Genomic DNA, 24,584 nt, shown 5'->3' with positions numbered 1-24,584 from the left:
GTAAGTTACCGGGAGGTTGATTCCATCAGCTTTATTATAAATGATGTCGAATTTTTCTCAAAGTCAAACTCCTTATATCTTAGCTTGTTGTGAGCCGGGAGTGTCCTCAGAGGTGAAATGCTTCTATTCTACATATTATGCAATTAACTATTGTCTTTTAAAAATGCGGGGCTGTCGATAATTTTGGTAAAATTCCAGGGGTTTTGATCTTAAATGGACAAATTACCGCTCATAATGAGGGACAAAATTATCTGTGTGCAAAGTTATCTGTGTAGCTCTGGTTAATCCAGACGGAATATATGTCCAAAAATGTCCTTCTACATACGGAAAGTTACAACTGACTAAAGGAATACTGCAGGTTAAAGAGAAAGTAAAGCGGAAAGGAAATTTTGCTGCAAATCTGCTTTCAATAGATCCAAACATATTACACGTGATTCTTCTAGTATGGAAAACCTTTTAAGTTTATAAACGAGACACAAATTATCAATTTATGGTTAGAGGAGGCGTGTCTGATAAAAATAACTTGGCATGATATATATCTTAGTAACTTGTCAAATTTTTCTTCCCAGAGCTGAAGGCGATAAGTATCCTTAAAATGAGGTAATATTCGGTGACACGGTGAATTTTTTTCTACATGATGTCAGCCCTATTTTACCATAAACAAGAATTTTAGTTCTCCTAAAACCTTGTTTTAGTTCTCCTAAAACATCTCTTGAGGGCATTGATTCTCTCTCTAATTCGATCATCAAGTGGCCAAGAATTTTCTTCGAATTATAGAGATCTTCAAATTACGAAAAATATTCGAGATTCGAATTAGAGAGGTTTGAAATAAGGAAAACTGACCTTTTTTCATGACCTTTACTTTCCTGAAGTAATTTTTTATCTTTGCGAGGTCTTTAGTTGAATATTACGAGGTTTAGAAGGAAAATAGTATCCAAATTTCAACAAAAGAAATTCCTTGACCGGGGTAAACTTTACAATAAGAATGGAGTCATCCATTTATCGTTCAGCTGATTTTTATCTAAAATGACAAAATATTCAAACAAAACTTGGGAGGCAATATGGGAACCCGCAGTTATTTCCTTCTGATTATTTATCATTTATTGATAAAAAGATAAAATGCAATAAAATTGATTTTACTTTTGGCTGAAAGTTTGCATCTTTTAAAAATCTTATACTATTGTACAGTGTGGAAAAAATATCTATCTAAAATAAGTTCTAAAGTTCTGAAATAATTGATATGGTTTGACACGATATGATTTCTAAATAAGTAACCAAATTTACTGTTTTTTCTACAAAACATTGTATTAGGGGTTGTTTTTGGGAGGTATTATGCAAAAAAAAATAGGTAAAATTAAGAACGGATGCAGCAGAGAACAAATTCGGGAGATGTACTCGAAAGAAAAAAAGTTTTTTATCATAATTATCATCGAATATTTGCGGCCAGGGTTACTTTTTAAGAGTCTATTAAATAACTATCAACCCCTTAACATAAAGAGATACAACCAAAAGATAACCTTTTTTGCTTTGCCCTTATAATCGTCAAAAAAACTCAAAAACTTTCATTGAAAGTTGTTATGCTTAGAATGTCTTTTTATTAAGATACATGTTGGACGAGTAAGAGCTAAATTTTAACAAGTAAGATCAGTCTGAGACGACCCAAAGGCTCCTCTTTCGATAGCTATCCACCCGAAGGTAGGGGAAGGTGCAGCTATTTCTCCCTGGATTGCTCCACTTAGCCTTGATCCTTGGTAACTTTGAAAGCATTAAGCAGAGAGGAAAGTAACGTTTTTCAGGTCTTTGGTCAGGAGTTGAACTCACAAACTTGCGTACTGTAACCGAATGCTCTACAAGTCCAACTTTCCTCGGCAAGCTTTCAACGTTTAATTTATTATATTTTCCGCACTAAAATAGTTGATACATAAGCTTAAAACCCCAGAATGACATTTATAGATAATTTCACAGCTCAAGAAATACGACTTGGCCTAGACTCGCAACCCTGGCTAAGATAGGGATCAAATTACATATCATAAGACACCTTTATATAAGAATGAATATATTTCTTACGAGGTCAGCTTTAAATTCTTTTAGTTTTAGTTCTAGGCTTAAAAAAGTAATTATTTATATTCTGCCCAAGTCTCAGTGATTTTTAGGCTTCCTAAATAAAAAAGTCCCTCCCCGCCCAAAAAAAGAGGTTGTGTATTTTGATATACACCATTGCAATTATGTCTTTTGACATTACTTCTTCATGGACCCAAAAGCTTATTGGTTGAAATTGACACAAGGACAGTCAATTCACTTGCAACCAATCAGCTGTTGTGATGGGAAGTCAGAAAACAACGTAATGGTAAATTTCTAATCCACTATGGGATATTTCATTGTGTATTTCAACAGATTTAGGGAGATGACGCTCAGTTAATTTAATTAAAAGGTTGTAATCGACACCGTCATATAGAGCCATTTTAACACAATTTGTAGGTCTAAGATGCACACCTTACAAAACTTTAGACCAACGGGTTTACCTACAATAGGCAATTATTTTGCATAAGAAAATAAAATGATCAAAATACAAGAATTTAATCAAAAATTAAGACAGAAAACTAAAAATGGATCCAAGTGGAACAAATATGAATAATCATATAACCACATTGAAAGATCTTAAAATATAGATAATATTGCATTGTTCATATTGAAATATTTCTCTAACTCTCTTGAAACTCAGCCCAACAAAACAATAATTTGGAAATTTCAGTGGTCTTAACACCCTATCAAGTTGTTGGACTTGAGGTCTTTGATAGGAGCGAACGTCAAGAGAGAAAAAGTTTTTTTTTACAGACTTTGTTGGATTGATTTGTCATTAAATCGCACAAGTCTGAAAAAAAATTCTCAATTTTTGACATTGTTGTTTGGAGTTGTCTTTTTTTGGAGTAGTGGAAAGATCCAAGACCAAGAAAAAGGTAAAAGCAATATTTGTATTACATACTTTTCAAAAAAAGTACAATCTAACTTGGGCGTATCACTTTTCTGGTACTCCGAAAACAGTCGGAGGCGACCCGGAGACTCGTCTTTCGATAGTTGACGATAGGGAAGGGCGCCACACTTTCTCCCTGGAGCGCTCCACAATTGAATAAAAGAATCGCTTTTATTAAATTGAACCTACGTTTTAAATATTTTATCCAGGGGGTTGAAGGTTAGGGCGAGTTGAAATACGCTATTAGTCTGTTTTCCTAGGGTTTCGAGGAGGTTCAAATATTCATTTTCTTTATAAAAAAAATTCTTCGAATGTTCTTACTTTTCGGGTTTGTAGCCTAAAAATGTTCTCAACTTGTTCAAAGTATTTTGGTTATTGAAGACCTGCTGTAATGTAGTGATATTAACTAGTACTGAAAAAAGTCCTTATTATTATAAATTTTCTTCCTCATCAATACGGCAAATTAGATCTTTTTCATCTTTCATTTTTAAATTTTATTGCGCATGCTCAAGAATACGAGTATGTTGGTGCTCTCATCGGAAATGATTCAAGATTTGATTTCCGGATTATGTCTTCTAAGACTGTGCTCGCACATAACGGTTCCGTTTCGCTCCGAAACGAAATGAAGCCATTCTAATGGTTAAAAGTGACGGATAACTTGAATGTAAACAATAGAATGGTTTCATTTGAATTCGGAGTGAAACGGAACCGTAGCGTGTGAACGTGGTCTAAAACATTGGGAAATCTCACTTTGTCTTTATAATCGTCTATAGTTACTTAACAAAGATTGTTTCTTCACTGTTTTTCAGACTCCACCCAACATGGACACAAAAGTCATTCTTGCATTGGTAGTTTTGAGCACATTGGCTGTTGGCCAAGTATCAGCCGGAATCGCAGGTGGTTTCATAACATGGCAGCATGTAGCTGGTAATAAGGTAAGCTTGCTTTATCTCTCTCCCTCTAGGGTAAATTTTCATGGGAGTAAAGTCATCAAGTGGGTTATGATTTTGTAAAGGGGTTCAACATCTGTAGGAAGAATCTTTGAGCCTGTAGGGAAGGCTTTTGATGAGCATGTATGAAGGGTTGTATAGGGTTTCAATCGCTAGAATCTTCTACTTTCTTATTGTAGAATCAAAATACTGATATTTTGAGCATGTATGAAGGGTTGTATAGGGTTTCAATAGCTACAATCACCCTCGAAATATATTGAGATTTTAGTGATTTTAGTGTATTTTACCGTTTTTCAGAATTTAAAGTTCGGGCAGGAATTGCTATTTTAGCACTTCAACTTTCTTCCATTGAATATTTCGATTTTAGAGGGGTTTGGTGTGGCTTCTAGGCTATATTCCAAGCCTCATTCGGGCAAATTTGAGCTTTTAAATCCTGAGATCCTAAGGTCCTAAGACTTAAGTCTCATGTTAAAACTCAGAGTTAAAACGCTACTTTCCAACTGTAGTTTAAGGCGCTTAAAAATCAATTGTGGTGTTCAACATTACACCAGGAACTCCCCTTTGTCTCAAATATTTAGTGGATTATTGTAGATCTTGAGATCTTCTACTTTCTTATTCTAGAATCAAAATACTGGTCATGTTTAAATATTTTTCTTTATAGATCAAAATTGATTACACCTTACTCATCTCTGGCAATGAAGCTAAAAGCTGTACACCCGAAAATATTGCTTCCAAAAAAGTATCCACGTTCAGGGACAGAAGAGGAAGAATAACTTCAATTTACAATAAACGTTCGTGGAATTGGAAAGCGAGAAGTTACAGCGTTGGCAAAGTTGAAGCGTACTGCCGCTATCCTCAATCACTAAGCAACAAATACGCAGTTTTCCAGAGCACAGATAACCAATTTTTCACATCACCCACGAAGAAATTTATCATTTTAATTCCATTACTAAAGTATGTAATGACAAAAGGGCTTTTTAAAACTAAACAAGGACAACAAGGGCTTTTCCAGAAAAAAACCGTTGAGGAGCTCCAACCTTTTGTGAATTACCCCTTGGAATTCCAGGCAATTTTAGGATCATACCCCTCTGGAATTCCGAATTTTTACAGATTTTCAATCATTACCCCAATGAAATTCCACTTCTTTTTGACGGATTTCCACTTATTTTTGACGGATTTTTGTCTACTTCTATGGAATTCCACTGCATTTCAAACCATAACCCCCTTGGAATGGAAATGGACTCCTCAACAGGGGGTGCACGGTTTTTTTCTGGAAAAGCCCAATGTCTACTAAATAACGTATTTTAAGTGTAAATGCTTCAAAAATTTAGTTTTATAATTCATCACAGTGAATTTTAAAATGATATTGGTGGATAACATAACTGTTCGTTAAGTGTATTTAACCGGGCATTGCCTCATATTTACTAAGTTTACTTTTATTTAACGAGCTTTTTACACGACAGCCATTTTGTCGATCGAAAAAACGTTCAGTAAATCGCGAACCAAAATCGGGCCTTTATATATATATTAAGAATTCGATACCCACCGTGTCACTACGATTCGCTTTGGTAGTTCGCGTCTGTCAAGTCGCGAGTGTCTTTCAGCATTGTGATTTCTACTCCTTCGGGAGTAGGAACCATCCCAAATGATTAGGAGGGCATATATATAGTGAAGATATGTAATATCTGTCAATTTAGAAAAAGAAAAGTATTGATATATAAATAACTCAAACTGATAAAAACGAAAAAAGTTAAGAATATTTTTGTTAATTATGTGTATTTACGATTTTTTTGGTATTTTTTATTTTTTAATCATTCCGAAACAGAGGGTAATTTAGCAAAAAGTTAAAGGGAATTTAAATAGTGGTATGTGAAAGAAAAACCTAATCCAAATAAAGATAGAAGAAAAGTAATAGTGGAGAAACAATGAATTGCAAAAAACTTTTTTGATAAACACACTTCCGTAAGTTCATCAAAATACGTACAAAATGGGGACAAATACAAAAGCAAACACATCAAATAAATAAGATACATAAATAAAACAAAACCCGAAGTCCCAGACTTGTGACTGGCATAGTGACTTTCCACGTGTTTAAGGGCCCACACTCAGTCGCCTTCGGAAAACATAATAGAAAAAGGAACTGACCAGCAGCTTCCAAACAAATAACAGACAACAAATAGACACTACAACAAAATACAGTACAAAAGGACAGAAAGACACACTGTACCAACTATCCCACGTACACTACAGGTGAAACAAACATTTGTAACAAACACAATCTTACATAAAAATAGAAAAAATCACACAAAAACTGAAAAGAACAGAATTGTAAGTTGAACGCGAACCCGGTTCGGCGTGCTGCGACGGGAGGACTGCACAGGGAAATTAAAAGTAGGAAATGAATACCTCCGATGCTCATGCTAATTCGTTAGACAGAAAAAAAACAACAACAAAAAAAAAAAAAAAAAAAAAAAACACACACACACACATAAACTACACAGGAAACAATTTCACAATTTGAAAATATGTAAAAATTCTTCGATGGCTATCCCATACTTCATAAAACAGTCAGGAAACCTGGAAAAACATGTGACAACTTGCTTCTTCAAGAAAGCGTTTGAAGCACCCTGGTTTCGCATTCGAATGAAAAGCTCAGTGACTCTAGGAGTCAGATCTTCAAACATGAGTGTGCTACGTGCTATCCGTAAAATTTCTGAAAAGATGGATCCATAAAAAATGCACGATGGGATGTTACTGTCGGCATGTGGCATCCTTACAATGAAGTGGCATCCTTACAATGAATATATTCTTAACTTTTTTCGTTTTTATCAGTTTCAGTTATTTATATATCAAAACTTTTCTTTTTCTAAAATGACAGATATTACATATCTTCACTATATATATATCTCCATAAGCATACGAAAATCCATAAACTGACTTGGAGATGCTTAGATCGACAGGTTGACAAGGTTGAAAAATACTTGAATAAAGGATGCTTTTATCCTAAGCAAAACTTTAGGGAAATTCCGAAAATCCGTAATATCCCAGTCAAAAACAGCTAAAATTGGTATTTTTGCAATATCTGAGCCTAGATATGCTCATAAGTGTAATACTTATAAAAAACATGTAAGCTTTTTTGGGAACTTATGAAAAATTGAAAGTCTAGATTCGAATTCAAAACATGTAGCGTTCTTTTCAATGCGGAAGGCGGCGGGCCTAAGAACTATTTTGCAATATTTTGTTACTATTTTGTTTGAGGACTCGTAGGGGCTGGGGATCCGAAACTTCAATGGGAAATGAAGCTACTTATTTCCAATCCGAAACGCGTGATCCACGTGGTAATCACACAGATGCCACGCCAGATAGAAGTTAAATATATCACCAGAATTAAAAAATATGCCACGTAAAAACATAGAAAAGCCTAGATTCAATCCATCACTAGATTAAAATCAAGTCAGAATTCAAATAAAATCTTAAGGCTCTATTTTCCTGCTTGGGAAAGGTTGAAGATCCCTTGATCCTGCCAAATGTCAAATGATGAAAGTTTTCCATGTCGTTCTTTTTAGTGGTTATGGGGCCGCCGCATTTGTTGACTTGACTGTGCGCTCAGACACTGGAATGGTGAACCGGCCCGTCAAATTAGTTATCAGCCCTTCAGACAGATTCACTGAAAAGAAAACCATGGTCAGCGTCGACTATCAATGTAAGTTTATAATAGACCTTATCGGAGTTTTTGATTTTTCTAAAAAAGCGATGCATTGTGGGATTGTTTCGAGTGTATTACAATAGAATCCCCTCGAGGAATTCCTAAGAGATTTCTATTGTAATACACTCGAAACAATCCCACAATGTATCACTTTTTTAGAAAAATCAAAAACTCCGATAAGGTCTATTCGGATCCGGTACAGCATTTGGCTAAAATACACAAAGGGTTTTGGGTTTAACTTCCAGCAGGGTCATGCTTAATATCAACTATGTAACTGGGACGGTAGCACAAAGGTAGAACATTCAGATATAATGCAAAAGGTCATGGGTTCCACCCCCAGGAGGGTCATACTCAAAATCAAATATCATTGAAGCTTATAACAGGACGGTAGCATTAAAAGGTAGAGCATTCAGCTACAATGAAAAAGGCTAAGAGTTAAACCTCCAGCAGAGTCAACTACCATTGTAAGTTTGTAGATGGGTCCATAGCACAAAGGGAAGAACACTCGGCTACAGTGTGCAAGGTTGGGTGGGTGCAATTTGTCAAGTTAGTAGTAAGCTCATCAGACCAATCCACTGAAAACTAAAACTTGGTTAATATCAATCATTATTGAAAGATTATAGCTGGGACTGTAGCACAAAAGATCGGCATTCGGCTACAATGCACAAAGATCATAGTTTCAATCCCCAGTCGGCCCTCATCCACAGATTTGTTTAGCCCGAAGGGCTAGATGTCGTACTTTTGCTGAAGAGTGTGCCGTGGTTAGGTAGGAAATCTTACCTAGGTCGCGTGATGTTACATTAGAATTTCAGCGCTTGACCAATCAGAAGCTTCGCAGATTTTTGAAAACAATAGAAACTATATTTCTTTTACGATATTCACTTTTCTCTGCCTGCGATGGCTTAAAGCACGACATCTAACCCCATCTAGCCCTTCAGGCTTTATAGATCTTTGCCCTCACCAAGGACTTGAAAATGGGAGTATTTCATACCTCTTTGCTTTTTACTCAGCAGCTAAAAGAGAAAGGAACAATGGTTAAGAGGGGATCTTTTATTGTAAGTTTGGAGGGAATCAAAATTAACTTCCGAGCAAAATCATTTACCCCGAAAAATTACTGAAATGCCGGGGCTGAAATGGCATGACAGATAAAGACTTTAAAGTTGTTTTTTTGAACACCTGCTAAAATACAAGTTTACTTTGTTTTTCGCAGTCAGTGATTTATAGTTTAATGGCGGGGTTCACCCTTCTTATACATTAAAGGAAGAAAGTTTGGCGGGAATTTAATTTGGCGGATGGCCGAAAAAAAATTTCAGAGGGAAGGGAATCTATTTTGGCGGATGAAGGACATCTTTGTCTAAAAAACGCCATTAAAAAAGGTAAAACCTGTTTTCAAGCCTGAAATAGCACACATGTAGGGGAATAGCTAGAGCAATTTAAATTTGACGGGAATTTAATTTGGCGGATGACGAAAAAAATTTAATTTAGTAGGAAATTAATTTGGGGGATTTTGGTAAAATCCACCAAATTTATAAGTACCCGCCAAAAATTCTTTCCTTAATGCAATTGAAAAGTAAACTCTGAACATTATTTGTTTTTAGTCGTTGACGAGGATGGAGATTACATTTCATGTCGTTCAAACAAGGTATATAAAGGCCTTTTTTTTTCATCTTCTCATTTGTATGTTTTTACTTGTAGACTAGAAAAATATTGACGAAAAATATTCTTGATCACTACAGAACAGCGTAAATATTTAGAACATTATTTTACAAGTTTTTTTACAAATTTCAAACCAACTTTATTTCCAAGCCATTCTGGTTGGATGTAAAGTAGACCGGCTCCACGTGACGTCAATTGTCACCCAAAATCAGCAATGTTTTTAAGAAATGATGAAAACAATAATGGATTTTGCTCTTCCAGAAAAAAAATCTTTATTGGGGGTGGAAGTTATAACAATTTCCAGTGGATTATCCCGGACGAAGTGACTTTTGACCCCCGGAGAACAGGCTTTACCCCCTGGACAAGCATCAGCTGATCCCAGGACACCCCAAAATTACCCACGGAGAGAGCAAATCTAGCCCCGGACATGGCAAATTTTGACGATTTGTACCAACATTTTCTGGGAGAACCCATTTTGCCAAATCGGTCGATTCCCTAAACAAAAACCTTTAAACTTCTTTAACTAATTTTTTTTGTACGATAGCAACCATGCGCCAGTGCACCCTGGTCATCCCTCAGAGTATCAAGCCACTCTACCATGCAGTTATTTCGTGAGTTCCCCAACATAACATCAGATAGACCCGTTGGTATGACCTATGTTGGATATCAGCGTGATTATCCAAGAGAAAAAGTATCGGGGTCTTTCAAGCCTAATTTCACATTATTTGCGAATGACCAGCAAACGAAATGCTTGTATCCACAACATGCAGATGTACAGGGGGACTGGAGACGACAAATTGATATAGAATATGATGAGACTAAATTCAAGTAAGTCTGAACCCTTCTGTGCTGACGTTAGCATATAAGTAGTACGGCCATACATTATGTTCCATCATAGTCCGTATAAAAAACCCTGGTCTGGGAGCCTTTTGTTTATTTCCATTGTTTCTTAGTTGAACTTGCTTTGAGAAATTAGTTTGTTTTGCTCAATTTTTGATCATGTGATTAAATCTTAAAACCAATCCCATGAGGAGTACTTGATAACGTAATCAAAAACTGAGCAAATCGATTTTTATCTTTTGATATTAACAAATGAAAAGCTAACAAAAAGTTAAAACAATAAGCTTCCAGACCAGTTTTTTTCATAAAAACTTTGGTTCCATGGCGTTTTGCTACAATCAATCATGGTCGAGATAATAATGAGAGTGTATTTGAATGTATTTCAGAAGTTAAAGTTAATAATAATAATAATGATATATTTCTGGCATTTCCAAAATTTATATTTGGCTCTTCACCTGAAAATTCTGTATATAATATATGTGCAATGTCTAGAAAAAAATTGTAAAATAACCTGGTAGTATACTGAAGAAAAATTGGGGCCGTATGCGGACAAGCAGATAGGGACGAAGCGGTGGGCTAGTATGACGAATAAAATGATTGGGATTAAGAAGTATAAGGGGTAAAATGAGAATAGTGATAGAGCTAGACTAAAACCTAAACAAATCCGAGTATCTGAGTATGCTAGCTGAGGCCATCGCAATGTGTGCTATTATAAAAAATTAACGAATATATTTAAAAAAAAAATACTAACATAATGTTATAAGCTAGACTAGACTAAGGTTCAAGTACTATTGGTGGCTAGAGGTAAAGTAAGCGACAAAATAGATCTAAGAACTCGGTGAGATAGAATCACGACAGAGCGTAAGATAGAATGAGTAAAACTTGCATAGATTGCAACACCGAAGGCTGTGTAAAAGTGTACTGGACCTTGCAAAACACGACCAGTATTTTGACATAAATAAGTGAGCTATCAACTATCTAAATTAAATTAATTGAAATAATTAAACATCAAATGGAAAAAAAAAAAAAAACTTCATAGAACTAGAATATAATAAAGTCATATATATGCACTGAAGAAAATACAGACTAAGTAAACCTAAGAACAGATGGGCTAAATCTAAAAATCAGAATGGAGACTAGGGAACCAAGGCTACGAGTAGGGATATTAGAAGAATTGAAGTCAGAATTAAATTAAAACTAAAATGGCGCGTGAAACAAATCGAGAATTAGACTAAAACTAGGTATAAGAAATAATATAACATAGAAAGCACCAGCTAGGAAATAGCGAGTAGCGACGCAGGGACTACAGTTGGTAGAAGAGGTACTACTGCAAGCTCCTAGCTAGGGCTTTGTCGAAAAAATATTTTTTTTGTTTCTTGACAAAAGGCTTTGTAAGTTTCTGAGTCACGACAGTTAACAGGTAGTTCATTCATTAAAAATTTTAGAAGCTTCAGATTCAAAGGAACCACTAACATTACAGGTTTTCACGCAATTTTAGTTCCACCAATTTACATCCGTTCGAGTCTTGGCTTGCACATATTTCTCCATAGGGAGGAATTTGGGCCAGTCATTCATATTCACTGATTTCCACGCAAGTTTAGCCAAACTGTATTCGGTCCGTTCTTTGACAGGTAGCCATTTCATATCTATTACGTCAGACTTGCGAGAGTAGCTCTTCCGGACGAAGCTAGCTGTGGCATTTTGGACTCGTTGTAATTGGTTGAATAGATATTGTGGTGCGTTGTGAATTACGGTATTACCATAGTCTATTTTACTCAATACAAGAGATTCTGCCAATTGGCGTCGTATACGGTATGGTAAATATCGTTTGATGAGGGATAGACTCTTCAGCGTGCCATATGCTTTAGTGACGATTTTTTTGACATGTTCATTCCATGTTAGGTTTTCGGTGAAGATGATTCCTAACAGCTTGAATAGGGGAACACGCTCAATCACATTTTCGTTATTTGACTTGATTTCGAATTCAAAATTATGCCTCCTTGCCATTTGAGATGTGGCAAAGAGCATCGATTTAGTTTTTCTGGCGTTAAATATCAAGTTCGAATCCAGCGACCATTTCTCAATTACGCTAATATCAGAGTTCATTTCAGTGACACAATTTTCAAGCTCGTTTGGTTTGGTGTGGCGATATATAGTCGTGTCATCAGCATATTGAACACATTTTGCGGTGGTTTTTGTTGCCATGTCGTACACGTAAATGTTGAAGAGAATGGGTCCAAGTATGCTTCCTTGGGGGACGCCATTAGTAACTGTGAGAATGGATGACTTCTTGTCGTTGATCTGTACGTACTGAAGTCGATTGCTCAGATAGTTGGAGATAACATAGAGTGACTTTTTTGAGAATCGTAGTGTGTGAAGTTTTTTGATAAGAGTTTCAAAATCAACTGTATCAAATGCTTTTGAAAAGTCAGCGAGAACTGCAAGAGTGATTTCGCCTCGATTCATCGCTTTCAGGATGTCGTTTTTGATTTTGATGCAGGTGGTTATTGTGCAGTGACCCTTTCGAAAACCAGATTGATGTATTGATAGTAGTTCTTCACTTTCTAGATAGTTTGTCATTTGTGTCATAATCAGTCTCTCGTATACTTTTGAAAGGATCGGTAATATGGAGATTGGACGGTAGTCGCTCGGATCAGCGGGTGACTCAATTTTAGGAATAGGGCTGATTTTCGAGATCTTCCACTGGCTAGGAAAGACGGATTGTCGAATCGAAGAGTTGATAATATGGCAAATGGGACTACAGATTTCATCGATGGCGAGTTTAATGTATTTCGACGGTATCTGGTCATGGCCGGTTGAGCAGTCGTTTCGAAGATTACATAAGGCTTTACGAACGTCAGCGTAGGAAACTTCGTTTATGTCGAATGGATTGTCTTGTGCAGGTAATTCGTTGATGAGTTGATGTAGGATTTGCTCTGATTTAGGTTTTGAGTTAAGAAGTCTCCCGGCTGTTGTGTTGAAGTGGACATTGAGTGTGTCGGGGTCAGCGGATATCTTTTGTGGTGATGGTTTCAGGATGCGATGGATGGTTGACCTTACTTCTTTCGGTCTTTTGGAGGATAGTGCGCGTCGGTAAAAACTGGATTTTGTTACTCGAATAAGAGTTTTTAATTCGTTTCGGATTTTACGAAACAGATCCCAATCTTTTTGCTCGGACTGCGGGGAATGACATTTGGTTCGTAATAGTCTCTTTCCTTTTGCTTCTCGCTGATGTTGAGATCTTTTAACCACGGAGCTGGTGGGCGCGTTAATTTCTGCCTGATGAGGGGTGCGTGTCGGTCTAGACAATCGGTAAAAAGTTTGTTAAATATGTCTAGTTTTTCTTCAGCGGGTATCAAAAGCGTAAACAAGATTTGAACGGTATTTGTCTGATATCTGTTTTTAAATGCTGCTAAATTAAAGTTTTTCTCATTTCGAATAAATTTATATCTGGGTTCAAACCGTGGCTTGCGTAGATTACATATGACGAAGGCAGCATCATGATCGCTCATTTCGTCGCATGGGATAACATCATCGTGGATGACTTTTGAGAATGAGGTAACGATATGGTCAATGCAGGTTTTTCCCTTCCGGGTTGGCTTCTTCACTTGTTGACGTAAACCGAGACGATCGAGGGTATCTTTATATTCGCCAGCAACGTTGTAGTTCTCTTTCAGGAGATCGATATTTGTATCACCAGTAATCACGATTGGATCAGACCAGATGGTGTGAACGTACGATATTAATGTTTCAAATTTTTGAAGCCAAGCACGTTTGTCAACGTCTTCGGAACTTGGTTGATAGAAAACGGCTATAAGAAAGGGACTTTTCTTTCCCTTCACTTCAAACCACTGGTGTTCGATCGTTGTATCTTTCTTGTCAATGTCAGTTCTTGGGCGATGTTTAATGCCGTCTTTGAAGTAGGCTCCCACGCCACCGCCACGTTTACCATTTCTGTTATTGTATCTGAAAGGATGATAACCGGAGAAGTTGAGTTGTCGGATGAGTGCAGGATTGTCAACGAGCCATGTCTCAGAGATTGTTAGGATATCGAACTTGTGTTTTAGGAGCATGGCTTCAAGTTGGGCAGTCTTATTTTTGATAGATTGAATGTTAAGGTGCGCAATGCTGTAGTTGTTTCGGTTGGCATTTAGAAGATCCAACTGGATTTGAGTATCTTGTTGCGCTGGGATATCATTCACGGTCGAGGGGTCTGATAGTAGAAAGTCTATATCGACATTGTTGAACGGTAATTCAGTAAGCAGACAGTCGTGACATGTCCATAAATTGTGTTTGTCTGAGAAGTTTTTTACAGTTTTATAAATACATTTTACGTGAGTCGAGTTGAGACAAACCTTGCATTCCAAGTGGTACGAATTCTTACTGACAGTTTTGGCACAAACAGGACAAGCGAGCGGACCCGGATTAGTTTCGATGTCACCAGAGATGAGGAGTCGAAATGTTGCCGAATGATTTGCGTACAGATGGATCGGTGCACAAAACCTCCGTTTGTTGTTGTGATTTTGACGTCGAGTCAAAAAGTCTTTGTTTTGAACTTTAAATTTCGATTTCTCGTGGCTTCTTCCCATTTGATGTAGAAAGAGATACACCATTACGACGAGCGCAGCTCATGTTATTCCGTGCAATGTTTACGAGACAAAAGAGAAGACTGTACTGGAAAGCAGAATCAAAATGATAATTACTAGTTGCTATTTTCGTCATTGAAGATTTCTTCAATATTTATATTTATATTGTAGATTCTTTGCGAAAACGGAACGGTCGTTCCGCAACCCCTTTTATGTTGTTCCGTGCGCAGCTTCCTTCATCTTCTTTAGCAAAAATCAGCTCACTTCTTTTTAATTTGAGTGAGAATTTTAAGAAAAACTAATTTATTTTCACTCTTTTGACGTTAGTTTTCAAAAAAACGTCTAACCGTTGAGAAGTCGTTGCAGTCATGTTATTCCGTGCAATGTTTACGAGATATGTTAAATCGTGTGTCCCTCGGATACAGGGACACACGATTTACAAAACATGATTGAACATTCATCCGTCCTGGTAAGATATTTGAATGAAATTATTTGATGTTTAAAATCCATTTCCATCTGAAGTTAGGGCGAGAATTGTTATTTTAACACTTCCACTTTCTTTTATTGAAAAATTCGATTTTGGAGGGGTTCCGTAGCTTCTAGGCCATATTGCAAATTTGAGCTTTTATTTAAATCCTGAACCTAAGGTCGTAAATCTTAAGTCTCATGTTAAAACTCAAGAGTTAAAACTCTATTTTCAAACCTGTAGTTTAACGCGCTTAAAAATCATTTGTGGTGTTTAAACTTTCGCAGGGAAATCCCCTTTGTCTCAAATATTTTGTCCATGATTGTAGATTCTTTCCCCCAAATTTTAAAAGATTGATTCATTTGAAAGAAGCCAACTTCCGCAAAAATGGAGTCGAGAAAAAGAAATTACAATTACTACAATTTGGCAAGTCTATATTGAAGTGTATTTCAATATTGATTTCTGATTTGATTTCTTAGTGGATTATATATAGAGCCTTTAAAATACTTCGCTTAAACGGAAATCCGTCTGAAACGGAACAACTTTAAGCACTGTTTCTGATATTATTTCTTAGTCTTTCAAAGCTGGAATATCAAGGATCGAAAGACATTATCATCAAAGAAGATCGCTCACAGGATGGAAGATTAAGAATCGTTCTGTCATTTGATGCCATGACAACGGAGAAGCGTCATTTGGCTTGTTTCAATGTTTACACCTACCCAAAGTAAGAAAGTGTGCATACAAAAGCGTCGAAAAGACGGTCGTTTTCGATAAAATCGATAATCGATTTTATGCGGTACCTTATATACCGTACGACTAATACTGATTATTTATCGATTCATAGATGAAGATCGTTTGGAATAATATGGCCAATAATAATTTCGTTCATATCAACAGTAATAGATATACAATTTTGTTAGACGTTCACATGGTAAAATATTTGAAGAATCTATCATTAAACGGGCTATTCCAGAAAAGAATTGTACCCCCTGTTAAGGAGGGCTTTTTTGGGAAAGGTGACCCCTGGAGTTTTTTCTCATTTTTGGACCACCCTGGATTTTCGACCTCGTTTTACTGACCACCCTTGATTTTCAATCTCATTTTACTGACCATCCTGGATTTTTACACTCGAAAAACCAGACCTTCTGTTTTTCTATTGTTTGACCATCCTATTTTGATCGGACCCGGCAATCACTGAAAACAAGGACTGGGGTTTAGGCATTCTATCGTAAAACCCTTGACGCAGTCTGGCGATGTTCCGAAGAGAGTGTGAAATGAAAATCAAGTGCCAATTAATAAACCTTTAGAAAACTTCATTCATTTTCTTTTTAAGGACTGGGCCACAAAAGGCATTTGCAAGAATTATGAAATGTCTTCGCATTTATATTGGTACGTTTTTCTTATATAAAAGCCAAATAACTCAAACTCAAACATCCTTCCATGCCCATGCTGCTCACAAGCCCTTAAAGAAATCGACAATGGTACTAGAACTCTCCATTGTATCTCTGTGAGCAATCAAGTTAAGATAGGTGGACTAAACTCCCTTATTCAGGGATATCTTGACTCTCATCGGAGATGACCACGCCACAAGTGTTGTGATGATACCTTTAGTGGGTATTTAGCCCTACCATTTACTGCTGGCACTCAACGCCATAAAACTATACCTAAATAACGGCCACAATAAACAATAATTTCAAATAACCTAAGTCTTCAAGCCAAGTTGAAAAATTGAAATTGAGCCTAGCAAAAAATAGCAAATTTTGGAAATTTTTATCCTCATAATTCTGACAATTAGACCATCCACAGATGAGATACAACTTGGTCACACCAATGCCAGAAAGTACAATCGATTCAGAATCGTTCGAAAAGATCCAATTCAAAGTCAATAACGTTAAACATGTAAGTATATGAAAATGCCCTATTCATGATATGCACCATTGCAATGTCTTCCACGGACCCAACATTTGATTGGTTGAAAGTGACGTATTGACTGATCTTTCGTCACTTAGAACCAATCAACTATTGGGTCCGTGATATAATGTCAGGAGACATTGCAGTGGTGCATATCACGAATTTGACTGGAGCCTATATTATAATTCATGATAATGCACCACTGCAATGACTTCACAAAATTATGCAAGCCCAACTTTTCTGTTTTTGTTCCACCCAATACGTCACTTTTTCTATTGTTTAAGTGACGTATTGGGTGGAAAATTTTAGTTCTCAGAACACTCTCTAGTGGTGCATATTATGAATACATACCATATTATAATTTATTCAGACTGAATACTTATGCCAAAAACAGTTGTTTGCCAATCCAGCATTATCATTTGTAAACAAATTTCTTGTAACACATTTTGTACTCTCACGTGTCTAAACCACCGATTTTTTACACCCCGGACCTTATTAGGACCCCTAACCCCGTTTATTAATTATTTTTAATATCTTCAGCTGTCAAGTCCCATATTTTGCTCTAAATAAGCCAGGATTTAGTCTATAATTACTTTATTTTGGAATTATTTAGAGGAACAATGTTCAACCCCCCCAAACTTTATTTAGACCCCCACATTTATTAAAATCTGAAGATTCTTCCAACACCCTTACCTCCCCCCTTTATTCTGACCAACTTTAGAGTACACCACAGATCTGTAAAACCCGAAGGGCTAGATTTGCGGCCTTTATCGAAAAGTGAAGCAAGTTTTGGTAAGATTTCCTACCAAAGAAATCACGAGACAACAAGCAATTTCACTGGTTTGAGAGATGCGAAATAGCGTTTGCCGCCTAATTTTTTTGATCTCGCGCTCTGAAAACAATTAAAATGCTAGATTCTATCCATCGGCACGAAATTTGAAAAAGTCAAATTTTTGCTTCACTTTTTTTTTGCTAGAGAAAGCTTAAAGTTGCCTATCTAGCCCTTCGGGCTTTACAGATATTTGTGGAGTACACCGATTTAATAGCACTAAAACTCTCAAAACTCTTCAAAAATATCACCAATGGTTTTTCATTTTCACATACAGATCTTCAAACCAAAATCTTCCAAGTTATTCTTACAAAACTTGGATACAAAAAAGAACTACTCAATCCACATGAACATGACATCAAACATGACCATTGGCAGCCACATGGTTACCATCTTTAATCCCCATAACAACATAGACGCTGGAAGATACAGAATCGTAATTGAAGGTTAGTACATAGCCTTCATTAACTATAGAAGAATATAAGGATTCGGTAAATATTTGGAATACACGACTCGAAAACATCTACTTTCTTAGTAAAATGGACAAAAATACTCACAAAAATGGTGAAAATAAGAACATGTTGAGAACATCCGAAGGTTTGACTTTAGTTCTTAAAAAAAGAGAATTTCTATATTATAGGTAAACCAGTACGAGATGTTGACACCATTGGTTGTGATGATGAGGAGATGATCACGTGGGAAAATGAATGGATATTCATTGTCAAAAGTAAGAAGTCTTATAATGACATTTCTATAAAATCGCCTTCCTCATGGTTCTAAATCACACGATTTGCAGTGAAAAGGGAACTAATTTGTGCGACTTTTTTGTAAAAAGTCAAGAAAAAATTGCTTCCTCGAGACAAAATAGGTACCTCCGAAACAACATTCTACGTAATTTTTTTTATATCAACCGCTAATTTTTGCCTGAAATGCACATTTTTGGCCAATATATAGAAACTTCTTAAATCTAGAAGGTTAAGTGAATTAGGTTAATCTCTTTTCATTCTACTTTAGAAACGCAACAAATCTCAAACATCCAATCTCCACCTTCAAACACAAAGAAGATGACGCACAACCATAAGAAATATTTAGTTTGTAAACACGATCGAATGATGTTTGATATCCAACCTGCATTCCCTGATGAAATTAGCATCTTGAAGGTAGGTTATACTAGCCCAAATACTGCAGTTATTTTTAGATTCTCACCCTCGAAATCACGAAATCAACTCACTCCAAGAACTCCGAGTTTAAGGCGGCGAATCCTCAAAGTAACGGATAAAATATATTTTGCGAATAAAAACATCATATATCTGTATATAAATCTTCTGCCTTAAGCCAGTACTGTTTATTGCTTCTTTTTGCTTTCCTATAAAAAAATTTTAATTTTGATAAAATGGTTTAAACACTAACAAATCAAACTAAGAGTATTTCTTTCTCATCAAAACCGAAAACAAGTAAAACCCATTATTTGCCACGGAAAGTCACGTGACATCTTTTTCAACCAATAAGTTTTAATAATTTCGAGAGTAAAACAAACACTATGGTTTAACTCACTAAAAGAATATGTTTACTGAAAACTTCAAGAATTGACTATTTTGTCGGAAAAATCAAAAACATGAAGGGTCAGTAAATCTTTGACTTAGTGGCGTTGTAGTATGCCAAAAAATCCGAAAATCCTCTGAACTCGAACAAGTTATATGGTACCTTAGTTAAAAATATAAACCATACTCCGTAACTCAAAATTTCCTTAACTTGAAAAAAACTTGTGTTCGAGTTATAGAGACTGCACTGTACCAGTTTAGTACCGAGCCCCTCCCCAATCAATGAAACCTACTTTTACAGGTAACCCTCAGAGATGACAATTGCAAACTCACCCACAATAAAGATATCCACGAATACAGTATCCAGGCAAACTACAATACCTGCGGTACACAACTCATTGAAGAAGAAGATCACATCGTATACAAGAACGTCGCCAGAGTTCATTACAAGAACAAAACCATCGAACAAGAAATGATTGAGCGAACACTTTCTTTCAACGTTGGATTGGAATGCCGATTGAAACGGACAGCTATTCGGACGATCAAAGGAAAGAGAGAACCAGAGGATGGGATGATTGTTGGCCCACAATCTGTATTGATCAGTGATTACGCACGTGAGTTTGATTCCTGATATCAATAGTTGTTTTGGAGAACGCGGCAATATATTGAATAACTAATTACTCCACAACAGTTGCCTAGAGACAAGATAATTTATCACGTTTTTATTGGCTGAGGAAAAGTAATGTGTGGAGTAATTTGTTATTCAATAGACCGTAGCGTTCTCCAAATCAATTATTGTTTTATCTACTTCCTCTTTTCGCAGTGGGTGTGTTTACACATCCCTGGCATCTAGCATACAATTAAATTAGTTGCAAGGGGATACTTTAGTTTTGAAAATGAAAAAAAAATATTCAACTGTGGCATAACAGCTATATAACAGGAAATGTTCCTAGAGGTATAGAATGACTAAATATTTTACTTTTCAAATTCTAGGCGGCAATGGATCATTCAGCATTGACTTTGAAGTGTTCAAAACCGGAAAATATTTGGAATCATACGGCAAAAACGAATTCCCAATCAACGTTGCTGTTGACCATCGTATCTTTTTCGAGGTATCGTTAAATCAAAATGACGGATTGAATCTAAACTTAATCCCTCGTGAATGTTATGCAACTCGAACCAGAAGTTTTCAAGACTCTGTCAGACACTACATCATAGAAGATAGGTGAGTTATATAACCAAACACAACAATGAATTTCTAAAGAGTATTATGACGGGTTTAAAATAGTAGGCCAATAATTTTTAAACATAAAGGCTATTAAAATATAGCGTAGTGCAAAGTAGATCATCCGGATATCGTGCATAACGTCGTGGGTTCCATCTTCGACCGGTTCCTGCAAAAAGACTTTGTACTTAGTTCAGAAAAAATGGTACTTGATGCCTCTCTTCTTGATGCTAACCAACTAAAGAGAAGGATGATAAGTGGAGCAATCCAGGAAGAAAGAGTGACACCCTCCCCTGGCCTAACTTCGGATAGATAGCTATCTAAAAGAGCATTGTGGTAGCCTTCGACAGCGGTTGTAGACTTACTTTTTAAATATTAAAAAATTGTTTTGCAGTTGAAGAAATACTAGTCTTAAAAAACATATCGTGCACCAAAGCAAACTGTTAATTAAGTAAGAAATGCCCGAATTGAAGTAGATCATCCGGATATCGTGCATAAGATCGTGGGTTCAATCTTCGACCGGTTCATGCAAAAAGACTTTGTATTTAGTTCAGAAAATGGTACTTGATGCCTCTCTTCTCGATGCTAACCAATTAAAGAGAAGGACGATAAGTGGAGCAATCCAGGAAGAAAGAGTGGCACCCTCTCCTGGCCTAACTTCGGGTAGATAGCTATCTAAAAAAAGAGCCTTCTGACCGCCCCCGACTGCGGTTGTAGACTTCCTTAATATTAAAAAATTGTTTTAAAGTTGAAGAAATACTAGTCTTAAAAAACATATCGTGTACCAAAGCAAACTGTTAATTAAGTAAGAAATGCCCGAATTGAAGACAAAGGTATTTCACACTGAAAGACAACTATAATTCAGTTAATCAAAAAATGATATCCAAAACATTGTTCAAAAACACTTTCGAGGAACGTCCTTCATACTTTTCTTCTATCTAACACAGACCCGTGGTGCCCAGGGAGGGGGGCACTCAATTTCTAAACGATGGCATGTGCCGCCAAAGAATTGGCTTTTAAAACCGGACCCTTACAGTGAAGCTTTTAAGCAGTGAAAAGGTACCCTTACAGTGCATGTTACCGAATGTTTCTCACCCTTACAGTGTAGTTTAATCGCATATCTTATTTTGCTGAAGCCACCCAAACATGAGGCTGAGATGTCGACAGAATTTTCAAAACAAATCAAAATGAGTGCGAGTTAAAACTATAAAGATATCTTTACTGTTAGACACATTAGATTTATACTGTCCAAACACACCCTTACAGTGTGTCCAGCTAAAAGAAGACCCTTGTAGTGGATTCTATCCAAAGTACACCCTTACATTGCATTTCGAGGGTCTCGAAAAACCTACCCTTAAGGTACCTACCCTTAATGTGCCGCCATGCCGTAGGTCGAACCATATGAGTGCCCCCTTCCCCTGGGCCGTTGGGGTAAATGACCTACCATACGTGTGGCCTTAGGGTCCTTTTTCCAAGCTTCCCAAAGTGCACTCTAAGGGTGTAAAATTTGGAAAATCTGACAATATCTTGCCTTAAAATGGTTGAAGATTTTTAAGAAAATGCACCGTAACCGTCGATTTTTTGCCTAAATTTGCTCAAAATTGGCTAAATTTTCTCTACACTGTCCGATTTCAAAGACTTACTTTCCGGATTGGGTCGACCAGGAAAGATTTGTCTGTCTAATAATATCTGAACATTTCTGATTTCTGGACAAAAATCAGTGTATATTGAATGTTCAGACCTTTAATTCGATCATTCTTCAAAGCAATTGCTCAAAAAGATGACAATAACACAAACAACAACGATACATCAAAGATGTCAAATTTATACTGAGCTAAAGACCAATGTCCCCTGCCACTTTAAAAAACCTTAATTTTGCAAATCAACTGCGGTTGTGATTGATCCAAAAACACCATACTCTGCAGAATTGGTACTCAAGAACAATACTTATATATAAAAACATCAGAACAATTTGAATCTTATAGTACAAATAGTGCCGTGGTAACCTTAAAATTAAATAATTTCTTCTATCAGTTGTCCAAAAGTTGGCACTTACAAACAACGTCGTCAGATCAAAGATGCCTTCCAAACAGTCAGGTCTCTTTGTCTTTAAAACGTACTTTTTTTCTTAATTTTATCATTCTCTTAAACAGTTGCCCAAAAGACGACACTTACAAACAGCACCGATACACCAAAGATGTCTTTCAATTCAGTATCCAAGCTTTCACGTTTACCAATGGTAATAATGGAATCTTCGTCCATTGTGAATCTTACGTTTGCAAAAACACAACTGATCATCAATGTCGGTTTGGATGTGATAAAGAGGATCCTATGAGGAAAATGGGTAGAAGAAGTATTGATGTTGTGGAAACTGCATCTGTTGATGGAATAATGACATCCACATTGGAAATCTCCATCAAAGGTAAAAGAGGCTAGACATTATTTTTATGGGAAAAAACTTTAGCAGCTAGGTAAATCACAAGTTTTAAGTAAATTCACAAAAGATATTCTCCGAAAATTCTAAAAAGCTGATTTCTCCGCTTTTGTGTGAAAGTTTATTACCCTTAGAAAGTTCTAAAATCTATGAATTCTCTCATTTTTGCTTGAATCTTTCTTAGTCTAGAAAATTTTCTTAACGAAAGACTTTTGCTATCTTTTAATCAGATTTTGGTCAGTTGATTGTTTATAACACAAAAATAATCTCATTGTATTCTAAACAATTAGAATTTGCAGCTGCAAGATTTGTGGCATTTACAATCAATATATATATGTGAAGAAATTCAAAGAATTTCTGTCCTCTTTCAGGAGATTTGGGTGGCAGACCAGCATATAGACCACCCAATCTAGTGGAACAAGATTTTATCTTTGAAAAAGTACTTTGAAAATTTTTGAAAATAATAAAAACCTTCTTTTTTACAGACCCAAAGATAATTTCAAAAAAGCCATCATTACCTTCAACAAAGCAAGAGGACGCAACCAAATCATTGATATCAATCTTACCTTACATCCAAATCCCAATCTTAGCTTCTGTTTTGGTTGGATTATATTTTGTTTGGCGATTCTGTTGCAAACAATCTAACAAGAAAGTTGAAAACAAAATTTACATTGAATCTAAAGCACCTCTAACATACTCGGCAGATTTCTGAAAAAGAATTAATATCCTGAGTAAACCATGCTACAAAAGAAGGAGGAAAAAAATCAACTATTTAAAGGTATTTCAGGTTAATAATGTCAGACGGATGACATTCCCTGAAGAAGTTTGGTTTGAATGAATGAATAAACATTATTGAAACATAGAGATTGCAGAGATCAAACAATTGACAATTATTGCCAATAGTCTAACTGTAAGCAGAGGTGGTGTAATATCATAATTTATCAAATTTATTATTTTGATAAAAAAATTAAAATTATCTGTTAGTAATATTTCCACTTCTTTCAATTTTTTTAATATTTTAATATCTTGCCACTGTTAAAGCTAGTTTTTGTATTATTTTTTGGTAACAATAACTTTCTAGTAACACAAAATGTTAAACTGTTTGGTTCTGGCAAATTTAAAATCAAATCTTGTTAGAATTACCAGGAATTACATAAGAAGAACTCATTGTTATTATACCATTAATAAATAATATTATTATTCCTAGTGCAGACTCGATGTAGGTTCAATGTAGATATTTATAACTTTGTTTATCAGTTTTTGTAATAAATACTTTTTGGTATAATTTAGGGAAGTAAATGTAGATAAGGAATAAATTTCATCTCTCAGGTATTGTAATAAATCAAAAATGTTTACCCTCTAAAAACAAACTGGTATACTCTTTTTTCTATTAACAAATATATTCAATGAAAAGAATTGACAAAACACAGATTCGAAAAGGGCTCAAATAGTGAATTTTGAGTTTGACT

General features: G+C 35.9%; 1 protein-coding gene across 1 annotated transcript; it reads left to right on the top strand.

Annotated features, from left to right (window-relative positions):
- The first annotated feature begins 2,725 nt into the window (after positions 1-2,725).
- Positions 2,726-24,485, top strand: LOC136810725 (uncharacterized). The gene is made up of 16 exons (XM_067067326.1): positions 2,726-2,957; positions 3,781-3,906; positions 4,583-4,875; positions 7,488-7,624; positions 9,226-9,269; positions 9,828-10,111; positions 15,750-15,899; positions 16,509-16,564; positions 16,971-17,074; positions 18,193-18,361; positions 18,556-18,642; positions 18,930-19,075; positions 19,758-20,070; positions 20,450-20,681; positions 22,835-23,103; positions 23,601-24,485. Exons 2-16 carry the CDS (start codon positions 3,793-3,795, stop codon positions 23,825-23,827), a joined length of 2,625 nt encoding a protein of 874 aa, XP_066923427.1. The 5' UTR covers positions 2,726-2,957; positions 3,781-3,792; the 3' UTR covers positions 23,828-24,485.
- The last annotated feature ends 99 nt before the right edge of the window (positions 24,486-24,584 follow it).

The sequence above is a fragment of the Clytia hemisphaerica genome, unplaced genomic scaffold, assembly GCF_902728285.1.
Source record: "Clytia hemisphaerica strain Z4C2 unplaced genomic scaffold, Clytia hemisphaerica genome assembly, whole genome shotgun sequence".
In the NCBI taxonomy this organism is placed as follows: Eukaryota; Metazoa; Cnidaria; class Hydrozoa; order Leptothecata; family Clytiidae; genus Clytia; species Clytia hemisphaerica.
Note: the sequence above shows the minus strand (reverse complement) of the source record. Positions and strands in the feature narration are given on the sequence as shown.

Excerpts from the sequence above, each read along its gene's own strand:
- LOC136810725 (XM_067067326.1), top strand. The coding sequence starts at position 3,793 with ATGGACACAAAAGTCATTCTTGCATTGGTAGTTTTGAGCACATTGGCT. Across the intron at positions 4,876-7,487 it reads ATTTTAATTCCATTACTAAA|TGGTTATGGGGCCGCCGCAT; the intron begins GTATGTAATGAC and ends CGTTCTTTTTAG. Across the intron at positions 20,071-20,449 it reads ATTGATCAGTGATTACGCAC|GCGGCAATGGATCATTCAGC; the intron begins GTGAGTTTGATT and ends TTCAAATTCTAG.